The following is a 12273-nucleotide window of genomic DNA, read 5'->3' as shown; positions in this document are numbered from 1 at the left end:
CCAAGGAACAGCCTTAGAGTCAACTCTGATAAATATATACATATATGTATGTGTGTATTTTTTTTTCCTGATCTACAGAAAGACTTTTTATTTTCTCTATTCTTATGACACATCTTTATTTATTGAGAATGGAATTAACAAGTAAAAAAAAATTTTCAGCAAATACTTGAAAAGATCACAGACAGACCTATTTTTGATAGGGAAAAACACTGAGAAAAGAAAATGTTCTCACATTGAAAATTTCCTATTTAACAGCATCATAAGATTTTGTGTCAATTCTTATATGCGTATATGATATTGTGTGTGTGTGTGTGTATGAATATATAACGAAGCTGTTTTTTTCCAAGTTGTAAGGATGAGTAATACATTTGTTATGCAACTAATCTGTGCTCTGGGTGGGATAATATAGCATAAGATTTGAAGGAGAAAAGCCATAGTTTGTAAAAAAAAAAAAAAAAAAGCCCCTTACAGATGCCTTCATTTCAAAGGGAATCTGTTATCGGGGACCTTGCAGTCACTTGGTTCAGACACCTGCATAGGAAGAGTTAAGAGCTTAAGGAAGAAAATTCTGGGTCCAAGGGGGGCTAGGCTGAGTAAGTGGAGTGAGGAAGAAGGGCTCACTGGGCTGGTGGTCTTAGAGGACTAACTGGAGGAGTATCTTGAAAGATGTGGACTGTTCCCTGGGCCTATTCTGATAAAAGGCAGGTATTGTTTTGGAAGGTGGCTGAGGTCAAAGGGCAGACCAGTGGCTGACAAACATGAGTGTGCATCAGAATCCCCTGGTGGGGTGGGGGGCAGGCCACAAGTTGTTGGGCCCCATCCCAGACTTTCTAGGTCAGCCTGGTACCCCCTCCAGACAGAGGTGCCCCATCACAGCCTCGGACAAAAGACACCGGGCAGGAGTAGCAAGCCTGCTCTTAACAGATTCCCAGGTACTAAGTAAGTTTCCTGCATTCCCTCCATAGGATTCACTGATGTTAACTCTAAAAGGAAGAAGTTGGAATACATCGTGGTTTCCAACTTTCACATTTTTTCACTTGAATTCTTTTTTTTTTCAAACAAAATCTTCAGCAAAACCTAGGATACAAAATATATAAAAGTGGAGCTGATCGGGTTGGGGCCTGCCAACAGGCCCATTTTGCTTCCTCCTGGTTTCCTTCCCTTCCCTCACCAAGAAGCGTTTCTGAGACAACTCAGGGTCCTACAGAACACGGTCCTTCCCTCCACTGGAATCTTATAATTCTATGACATACAAGAACCATCAAAATATGACAGAACTGGGTGGACCACGGTGGCTCAGCAGGCAAGAACGCTTGCCTGGAATGCCAGAGGACCCGGGTTTGATTCCCGGTGCCTGCCCATGTATAAGAGAAACTCAAGCTGGATGGAAAGGGAAACTAAATTATCCAGAGTGGGTCACGGAACAAATGGTTTATCCTCTCTAAGCCCAAGATTCGCCTTCTCTAAAGAGAAGCAGCAACCCTGCTTGAACATTCTCCCAGGAACAGGAGTGGGGTAAGTGAATCTGTCAATCCATCAGTTGTGAGAAGCTTTAGAGATACACAGCTCTGCTCACAAACATGGATAAACTGAGAGAAAGGACACCATGCCACAAACCTTGATTCCAAGTTCTATATTTTCTCCTCCATACACATCCATCCCAGGGTCCAGAAGACCGATTTCACCAAAGAACTTCCTGTTGACCACGAATGAGCAGCCTATCATGGCTGGCGTCCTGCAGAAGAGAGAAAGAAGCTAAATTCATTAAAGCATCTGCACAGAAGCCCTTCCATAGATCAGCATATGCAGGGGGCTGGGCTCTGCACAGACAAATCAAATAATTTCCCTGAAGATCTTCAGTTCTTACAGCACTTTGATTAAATTCAAAAAGGATGAATGAAAAAAAAAAGGATGAATGACAGATATATTAGCACGATATTATATTAATGAACTTTTTGATTGCTGGGCTTTACAAAGAAATCCTATGCAAATTCCATTGAGGAAAGAGCCCAGTCTAGAATTGAAAGTGCAAAAGGAAAAAGGGAATGGTTTTAGATCTGGAAAGGTCTGGCTTCTTCCCCACAATTCCCTTCATTTTTGGGGGGGGTAGGGAAGTACATGGCCTGGGAATCAAACCCAGGTCTCCCACATGGCAGGTGAGAATTCTGCCACTGAACTACCCTTGCACCACCCCGCCTTCATTTTTGCAGGCTGAACATCCCTTCATCACAAGGGGCACAGAGCCTTTCATTCTACAAGAAAGATCAAGAGTTATAAGGGCCAATTGGGTATCTTAACGGTACCAAGCAGCTGGAGATAAACTGCTGAAACCAAACCCATAAAGCAACCTTTTAGCTTCAGACAAAGTAGGGGATCCTGAAATATCTGGGGATAATGCAGCTCCTTTACAGATTGGACAAAGATAGGCCTCACATAGCACAAGTATCAGCAAACATCAGGCCTTTTGCTCTGGGGTTTTCACTGAATTTCTGTTGACAAGATGAGGGTCTGTGGGCCGCCTTAAAGAAGCTCCGAGAGGAGAAACATAATTTGTCCACTCATTCCCTAGTGAGAAGAGTTCCAGCAAACCAGGAGGGTGAAGAGACACTGAAGAGGGGCTGGGTCAAAAAGAAGGGGTCCAATACCTACGTTATGACCAGAGAAAGGGAATCAGGGTGTTGGTCTTTAGAGAAGAGAGAAGATTGAGAGAGGAAACCACCAATACCTGTACTCAAATATATTTATTATGAGTTGAATTGTGTCCCCCCAAAAGGTATGTTGAGGTCCCAAAGCAACAATATTTCAGAATGTGACCATATTTGGAAATAGGGTCATTGCAGATGAAATTAGTTAAGACGAGTCAAGCTGGAGGAGGGTGCTCTCCTAATCCGATGTGACTGGTGTCCTTATAAGAAGAGAAAAAATTGGAAAAAGACAGACACAAAGGGAAGATGGAAGCAGAAACTGAAGTGACTTATCAACAAGCCAAGGAATGTTTGCAATCAATGTAAACTAGGAAAGAGTTATGGAGCAGATCCTTCCCTAGAGAGTTTATAGAGAGTGTAGTCCTGACAACATCTGGATTTCAGATTTCTAACCTCAAGACTATGTCAGAATAAATTCTGGTTGTTTTAAGCCACAACAAGTTTGTTGGAAACCACTGTGGCAGTCCTAGGAAACTCTTAGAGTGTTCATGATAAATGGCAGAAGGACTACCTCAGCCCATAGAGATTGGGTGCTGAGCAGGAGAGAGAAAAAGTATCACAGGTTGGCCATAAAGTCTGGAAGCACAGATCATTATTTTAATTTTATATATGTTGATCCATTTGATTATTCCTTCTGGAGTATGCTAAGGCACAGGTTTACTTGGTGAATATCAGAGACAAAGATCCTCTGTGGCAACACATCACAGCTACATGTGGCAGGGGTTGGTAGAAAAGGCTGTGTTACTGTACTTTGTTCACTGCAATTCTGCATGACTCCTGGAACCATGCACTGTGAATGAGGGACACCAAACTGACCAATGGAAGACCAACTAGCCATGCATTACGGCTTTCACCTCCATCACTAGACTTTATGGTCACTCTTATGTCATAAATTCTTTCAGCAAATATGTTCTCAGTGTATAGCATGTGTAAGGCCTGATACTGGTGCCATAGGTGGTAGGGAAATGGAAAAAATGGAAGGCATACTTCCTGAGTTCAGGCAATTAGACTAATCGTTGTTGTAATTGCAACTACTTACTGAGCAATTAGTTTGTCTGAAGTTCAAATGTAAAGCACTCTTCAAGCACTATCTCATTCCACCACCCCCACAACACCAGCCCCATTTAACATCTGGAACACATGGAGATTCGGTGATTTGTCCTTGGTCAGACTAGAGCTCAGGACCTACCTAATTTTGAAGCCCTGGATTTTAACCCTTCTGCTGCACTCTTCAGAAAAGGTTTCATGGAGTTGCTGGCAAGCTCCACATTGTGTCAAAGGCCAAAAATGCCTCCGAGATTCTTTTTTGGGTCAGAAGAGACAATGCCTGCAAGCTCAATAAACTCCACCAGGGCCACCAGAAAGACAACAGAGGGAATCGTTTCACGCTGAACCGCAGATTCCTATCCCAGACCCTCCTCCGCTCCCTCTGAGGTCTTACTTGACTTTGCCCTAAATGTCCAGATTTCTGACTCCAGGGACCTCCTGTGTGGTCAGCAGCAGTGGGGTATACTGGAAAAAGCACAGTCTTCAGAGTTTGTTGAGACTATTTTGAACTCTAGCTCTGCCATTGAAACTGTATAATTTTATTCAAGTTAATGAAACTCTGGATCTCAATTAAATCTCTACAGAGTATTGTGTGGATGAAATAAGAGAAGATAAGCAACATGTGCAGTGCAGAGAGTGGGCACTCAAATGATGATCTTGTACTCTCTTACTATGAATCCCATCCATAATTTCCTTCCAGTTCAATGGAAAAAAATCTCACACTATTCATGCTATGTAATGGGATCAGTGCCTTGTGTTATCACTGACCAGAAACAGCAATGACCTCCATTGTCAATCATTTCATAGAGAGTACTATGTGAGCACCAGCCTCAGTTAATTGAACTAGGAATGAGCATTGATCCTAACCAGATGAAGCTTGGAATTGAGTCAATGCTGAGAGCTAGAATTAGATAGTCTCCTGAATCTTTACAGCATTTTGGAGAAGCTACATTTGGCCACATGCACATGGATTATTAAGCATAGAAGCCAGTATGCAGAAGAAGAAGGAAGCAGATAAACTATGGTGACTTGAGACCAGATGGGGAAATAGCTGTCTGGTAACCTTGACTTTCCATTTGCTGATAAGCCTAGCTCTAGTGTCTGCCCCTGAATTACACAGATTCTCCTCATCTTTGCACAGTCAATCCTCCTTGACTTAAACAGTGTTAGATGGATTTCTGTTCTTTGCAACCAAATGGTTACTATGACATATACCTCCTGTTTTAGTTTGTTAAAGCTGACAGAATGCAATATTCTAGAAATGGAATGACTTTTTAAAAGGGAACTTATTAAGTTGTGAGTTTACACACCTAAGGCCATAGAAATGTCCAAACTAAGGCATCTAGAGAAGGATGCCTTAACTCCTAAGAAAAAGTCAGTGATGTTTGGGATTTCTCTCTCAACTGGGAAGGCACATGGTGATGTGTGCTAGCTTTCTCTCCTCATTTCATAGGGCTTCTCTGTGGGCGTTTTCCTTCTACATCCTCAAAGGTCTCTGGCTATGTGGGCTCTGCTGGCTCTGAAGCTTTTTCCAAAATGGTTCCCTCTTTAAAGGGCTCCAGTAAGCAACCGCACCTTGAATGGGTAGAGATACATCTCCATGGAAACCATCTCGTCAAAAGTCACCACCCAAATTGGGTGGGTCACATCCCCATGGAGACAATAAAAAAGATCCTGCCCAGCAATACTGAATGAGGATTAAAGAACATTACTTTTCTGAGATATATAACAGTTTCAAACTGGCACATTCCACCAGTCCCCAAAAAGATTTGTTCTTTTAAAATGCAAAATACATTCATTCCATCAAAATATTACAAAGTCGTAAACAATTTCAGTCACAATACACATACAATACAAAGTCAGAAACAGTAAAAAATCTCAACAAAGTCAGTTACAGGCTTGGTCTGTCCTAAGGCAAAATTCTCCTCTAGCTGTGAATCTGTAAAACTCAGAACAAGTTATCTGCTACCAGTATACAAAAGAGGGACAGTCATAAAATACATATTCCCATTTCCATAGGTAGGAATTGGAAGGAAAACAGGGGTCATTGGACCCAAACAGTTCTGAAAACCTGCAGGGTAAACTCCATTAGATTTCAAAGTCCGAGAGACATTTATCCTCAGAGCTCTAGAAAGTGGCAGTCCCACCCTTTCCAAGGGCCTATGCAGCGCCCTACTTCTCTCCAACTGCAATCTTGGGAGACAATGGGGAGACCACCTTTTTCTCGGCTCCACCCTCTCCAAACATTGGGGCTGCACCCAGGCTGTCTGCCATCTCTGGGGCACACACTTAACCTCTCCAGAACAATGGGGTTGCAGCCAGGTTCTCCCCAATCCCCAAGGAATGTGCTCTACCCTCTCCAAAGCCTGGGGCACAGTTCTTCCAGAACACTGACCTGGAAGGCCCACCTCTGCCTTTGGGGCAATCTTACCCTCTCCAAGTGCTTGGGTGGGTCCACTCTCCTGGCCCGAGGTTTCTTGGCTTCAGACCTTAGCTTCCATGGTTCTGCCTTTGAAGTTATTTTTCCTTCAATTTGCCCCTTTTCTGTCCTTTTCAGTCCAGACTGGCAGTGGTTCCATTTATACAGATCCACAACACTCTTGCTGGTTTTCTACATAGTATGCAGGGATCATAACCATCAGACAATAGGACTTTCCACAAAGTGTGGCTCTCAATTAAATCTCTACAGAGTATCGTGTGGATAAAATAAGAGAAGACAAGCCAGGATAATCCCTGCTTGTCCTGAAATGGCTGACCAGTTCCATGTTTGGTTAAATTCTCACTTGGTGTATGTTTCACTGGGGTCCCCCTTTCTGGAAACCCAGAATTTTCCAGACCATCAATTTCTGTTTTCTTTGTGCCCAAGAGCTCAGTTCTCAGCTTATATCTTGCCTGTCATGTTTCACTATAAGCTGCTTGGAGAAGACAGGTTGTACTTCCCACATTTCTTAGAAATCTCTTCCACTAAATTTTCAAGTTCATGGCTTTTCAAATCTGCCTTCCATCCAAAACCAATAGTCAATTTTGCTAAATTTTCTGCTACTTTAAAACCAGGGTGGTATTCCTTCCAGTTTGCAATAACATGTGATCATTTCTGTCTAAGGTCTTATCCAGAAGTGTCTTTAGAGTCCACACTTCTGCCAACAGTCTCTTCAAAGCATTCTAGGCCTTCTCTATTAAGTGTATCACAATTCTTCCAGAATCTTCTCTTTATCCATTTAAAAAGCTGCTCCAACATGTTTGGTATTTGCAAACTGCAGCAGTACCCCACTTTCATACTAAAATCTGGTATAGTTTGTTAAAGCTGCTGGAATGCAATATGCAAGAAATGGAACAGTTTTTAAAAAGGGAATTATTAAATTGCAAGTTTATAGTTCTAAGGCCATAGAAATGTCCAAACTAAGGCATCCAGAAAAACATAGCTTAACTCCAAAGAAAGGGCTGATGAAGTTCGGGGTTTCTCTCTCAACTGAGAAGGCATATGGTGACATCTGCTAGCTTTCTCTCCTCATTTCATAAGGCTTCCCTGGGGTGTTTTCCTTCTACATCCCCAAAGGTCTCTGACTGTGAGGGCTCTGTTGGCTCTGAAGCTTTTTCCAAAATGGTTCCCTCTTAAAGGACTCTAGTAAGCAACTCTGCCTTAAATGGGTGGAGGCACATCTCCATGGAAGCCATCTAATTAAAAGTTACCACCTATAATTGGGTGGGTCACATCTCCATGGAAATAATAAAAAAGATCCCACCCAGCATTACTGAATGAGGATTAAAGAGCATGGCAGTTTCAAACTGGCACATCTCCTCCTTCTGATTTAGAGCAAAGGAAAAAACAGAAAACTTAAGTGCTTCATTGCATAGCCAGAAGAGACACGCTGCATAGAAGATTCATTTGGGGAGAACTAAAAGCCAGGGCCCACCTGATTTATGTAGAAATATTAGTGACATGTGTTCCTGGAGATGTGCAGAGCAATCCTGGGGGTGAGAACTGGAGTCTGCAGAGAAGGCAGGAGCACAGAGGGACAAAAGGGGCACATGATGTAACTGAGTTTTCTAAAGAGCAATTGCTGAGCACATGGAGAAATTCTGATGAATTAGAAGAAATTCCCCCAAGGCCTCTGCTTACAAGCTGGAAATTTCCAACCTTAGCATACATGTATAATTAAGATTCTCCTCCCAAGACTAGTTTCTCACACACAAGGGCAACCAGGACATTTGATATCATAGGGAATAGTCAATCAACAAACACTCTGTAACAGCTGGCTTTGACTATAGCCCTATGGGTAAAACAGTGTTTCTCAAGGATTGGTCCAGGGCCCACCTGCCTCAGCACGACTGGGGGTGCCTCAGAAAAATTCAGATTCCTGGGTCTGATCCAACATCACTGAATTACAGAGATGGGACTCAAGCATTTGCATGTGTATCAGCAGAACCATCCTCGGGCATCCATCTCCCCCACTGGACTGTCCGGTCCTTGAGAACAGAGAAGCTGCCTATCTAGTTTCTTGTTATATGCCCAGGGGTAGTGCATTGCCTGACCCAGAACAGGCACTTGCTAAAAACTTTTGAATAAGTGAATGAGGAGAGCCGGTTGGAGCACCTATCCCTAGTGGAAAAGGGCTCCATGATGTCTCAGGGACAAACAGGCTGAAATAAACCAGAACCCCAGGACAGCACGGGAGTGTGCCCTATTTTAGTGATGGAATGAAAGGAGATGTGGGGGGGCAGGAAAGAGGACATAGAGCGAGAGGAAGAAAGAGGGAGGGAGAGAGGAGGAGGAAGGGAAAGAGAGGGAGGGAAGAGAAGATGGGAGGGAGGGGGAGGAAGAGAGGAGGAGGGAGCGGGCCCAAGGAGCATACAAGTGCCAGAGCCCTGTGTAACTTTCACCATCAAGGCCAGCGACCTGCAGTCTCTTCCTTCCACATCCCTCTGAGTGCCCTTTGGGGAACGTTTTTCCCTGTCCAGCTGATATTTTAATACAACTTGATTTTCAATTGGATGACATATATATATATATTGTGGCTGGGGAGGATAGAAGAATCCACAGGGTGACTTGCCCTCGGTCTCCCAAGTGCCTGGGGACAGCTCTGCTCAGCATATTTGAGTAGGGTCTGTATCGCGAACCCCAGGATTGATTTGGGGCAAACAGAATGGAGAGGTCTCCTACGCGCCTCCTCGTTCCATTGAGGCCAAGGCAGGACCACGCTCCAGGCCCCGGGAGGCCAAGGCAAGGCTGGGCCCGCAGAACCTGAGACCTCGGGGCAGGAGGAGCATCACTGATGAGATCCGGTGAAAAGGCTCCCCTGCCACCACGTCAGGAGTGCACAGCCCTTTCCCTGGCTCAGCACCCTAGCAAGGCCCAGCCCGGCAGGGAGAGAGGGAGGCAGAGGCTGGAAGCACCTGCAGACCATGCCATGCACACAGACGGGGCTCCCGGCCGGTGGCTGATCTATAATCAACCATAGGGCAAATGCTCAGAAACTAACAAATTAAAAGATAGAGCCTCACCCGTGGCCAGGCCAGCCAGCGGTGCCGGTGAGTTCTGGGGCACGAGCACTGCGAACTACCTGTTGGGACTGACGGCGAGTCCCTGCCCATCTCCCATCTGCATGGGGAGAAGTACCCAAAGTTCTCCCACCTGTGCCATCTCCCCATCCCCCCAGCCCTGGGTCAGGAGCTGTTTCGCCCCTGGGGCCTGCAGCCCCGTGAGGTGGTTAGCTGGACTCATCTTTACAGGCAGTAAACCAAGAGCAAAGCATTAGCCCCGTTTCCCCTCAGGGGCTTCCCTGCAACCCATCCAGCCACGGAGGCTGCAGACACAGCGCCGCAAGCCCATGAGCTGCTGGAACCTGGGCTTTCAGATCCATTCTTCAAACTCCGTGGTGATTAGCATCATTAGGGCAAACATTTCAATTCTGCCATTCCAAAATGATAATCATATTAAGGGATCTGCCAAACTCTAATAGCTCCATTACAGAGGAGAAGAAGAAAAATTAAAAATAATCACACTTTTATTATTGTGGTTACACAAAATACATCCAACACACACACACACACATAGCAGTTCCAGCTGGGAGAGAAGTGAGGGAAGGAAGAGAGGTTGAGAAAGAACGGAGCAGCAGCCCGAGGAATTTACACCAAGATAGCAAAGCTTTCTCAATTCCAGTACCTCCTCTTTTCAAAGGTGACAAAAGGCCCAGCTATGGTTGTAGATACTGCTTCTCCTTACAGCTTTTCAATGGCTCCCTATTCTCTTAGGAACTAAATACAAATTCTTCTTTGCCATTCCCTGCCCTTTTAAATACCTTTCCAACATAAATGCTACAGACTGTATGGTGGGGCTGTTCCCTGTTCACAAAAAATGTTACAGCCTATGCCGCAGCACTGCTTTCTCCCGAAACGTCCTCTAATACACCACCTCCACCTATTCAAATCCTATCCACCTTCAAAATAAATTTCTTTCTTTTGGGAAATTCACTTTTTGGTCTGACAGAAATTCATATCTATCCCTCATAGAAAACACACCTCAATAAAAATAAGAGAACAAAAAGCCCACGTCATCTCAAACCCTGAGCACTCAACTCTGAGTAGCATCTCATCACTTCCACAAGTACCTTCACTCCAGCCATCTTTGCACCCCGCTGGGACCTCCAACCCACCAGCCCTACCACCCGACAATGGCCCTCACTCCCTTCTGCCTTTTCTTTTCCCCCATCCAACTTCAAGCCATGGCCAGTCATTGTAACGGTGCCCTGGGAGTCCCTCTCTCAACTTTGTGGTTCTTAGTAAAACCCTAGTGCTGGTCAAGGCAACTCTTGTCTACACCGCATCTGGACCGCATAGTTAGAGAAACACATGATGATGCTGACTGATTTCACTTTAAATTCAGGACCTTAGCAAGAGCGATTTCTGGTGTAAGCCACGGTGCTACATGGAGCATTCTGGTAGGTAAGGTTGTTGGTGTGAGAAGGGCAGGCTCCAGTGGAGGGGTTCAAGGAGCTTGTGGAAGACATCTGGCTGCCTTCAGAAGGAAGCCCCTGTCAGGAAGTTTCTTTCCTTTGCCCTCTTGTTCCCCAGTTCTTGGGGAAAGACACCAGGCTGCCTGGTTACCAAGGAGGGGCTACCAGAGCTGATGTCTCTGCCCTCTCTGCCTGCCTTTCACCTCCTGTTGCAAACCTAGGCCTCAGACCCACTAGCCTCTTGTCTCTGGTAGACACATCTCCATATCTGTCATCAGGCTGATAGTTCATGACCCAGGGAAGAGAGACTTAGCCCATGTCTCTCTTCATGATTCTAGCTGGCATGCCTAATTGTGACTGTCTGCTTTCTCTGACCTTGACCTCAAGCACTCACCATTTTCTTGGTCTATGCTTTGCAGATGCCCAGACCCCTTTGCTGGGCACCTTCCAATTCCAAGCCAGGTTTGCAGGAAAAGGGTAAAACCGAATCCCATCTCTGAGCTGTTTTTGCATGAATGGCTACAAACTTTGTTCCCAGGGTACAAGGAGCACTGGGTTTTTGGGTAGTACTGTCAACTCTGTAGGTAGCTTGATTTATCAGAATGCATTTCATTTAGGAATCTGTTGCATTAGCATTCCCCATGAATTATTCTGTATCATAGAAAAAGTAACTGATTTGCACACTACCCTTCTGCAGCCACCTTCTGGCACAAGGCATTGGTATGCCAGAGTGCCAAGAGGCAGGACGCAGGAAAGGGGGAGAAGAACTGGGGCAGGAGCCATCTCTCCCAGCAACAACACCTTCCCCCAAGCACCTCTATGCAGCAGGCACAGCCTCAAGACAGTTCAAAATTATTTCTAAACTCACAATAGCTCTACTTGGTAGATATCATTAGCCCCACTTTCCAGCTGAGTAAACTGAGGTTCAGAGGGATTAAATGAATTACCCAAGGCAGACACAGGCAAGTAAGGGTGGAGGGAGGACTTGCCCAGTGATGTTTGCCTCCATACCCTCTCTAGGTATCATCCTGCCTCCCAAACGAGAGCATCTAAAACTGGCAACAGCAAAGAGCTCTCGCACTGGGTGGGATAAGTGGTCCCTCATTGAAGATTTCTGGGAACTTGCAGCTGCTAAACACTAAAAATACAATTTGGGGGAAGGAGTTGGCTGGCTTGCATAGAATTCTCAACTGGCATGGTGCAGTAATTTAATACTCAGAGTTCCATTTGCCTCTGCTATACATATAAATACCAAAAGGGTAAGTACAGCTGCCTTTTTAAAAATCAAACTCTGTATCCAACACACACATATCTCACAAGAAAATAGGAAAATAGGACCCAGAGGCCAGTGCCTCGCCTGTTAAATGGAGGTAGCACTTTCACTTTTGTTGCTGAAAAGATAATTCACGCAGAGACAACTTCCTCCGATTTGGGAAGTGAACTGTCTGGGTACTAAGAGCCTTTCCTTCTGGAGGATAAAGGAAATGCTCATCTCTCACAAGTGTGATTTTTTTAGCAGACGCAGAAAATGCCAGTGGGGATTTAAGTTGCCAGTAACAAATGCATTT

General features: G+C 44.9%; 1 protein-coding gene across 2 annotated transcripts in view; it reads right to left on the bottom strand.

The window, feature by feature from the left end:
• The window catches only part of GALNT17 (polypeptide N-acetylgalactosaminyltransferase 17), a 443754-nt gene that overhangs the window by 99229 nt on the left and 332252 nt on the right, over positions 1–12273 (bottom strand). For both annotated transcript variants that reach the window (XM_077140206.1, XM_077140207.1), the window contains one exon: positions 1618–1735. In XM_077140206.1, coding sequence (XP_076996321.1) covers positions 1618–1735 — 118 coding nt within the window. The remainder of the gene's footprint in view (positions 1–1617; positions 1736–12273) is intronic.

The sequence above is a fragment of the Tamandua tetradactyla genome, chromosome 23 (assembly GCF_023851605.1).
Source record: "Tamandua tetradactyla isolate mTamTet1 chromosome 23, mTamTet1.pri, whole genome shotgun sequence".
Lineage (NCBI taxonomy): Eukaryota > Metazoa > Chordata > Mammalia > Pilosa > Myrmecophagidae > Tamandua > Tamandua tetradactyla.
The sequence above is the reverse complement of the archived record's forward strand: the minus strand, read 5'-3'. Positions and strand labels throughout refer to the sequence as shown.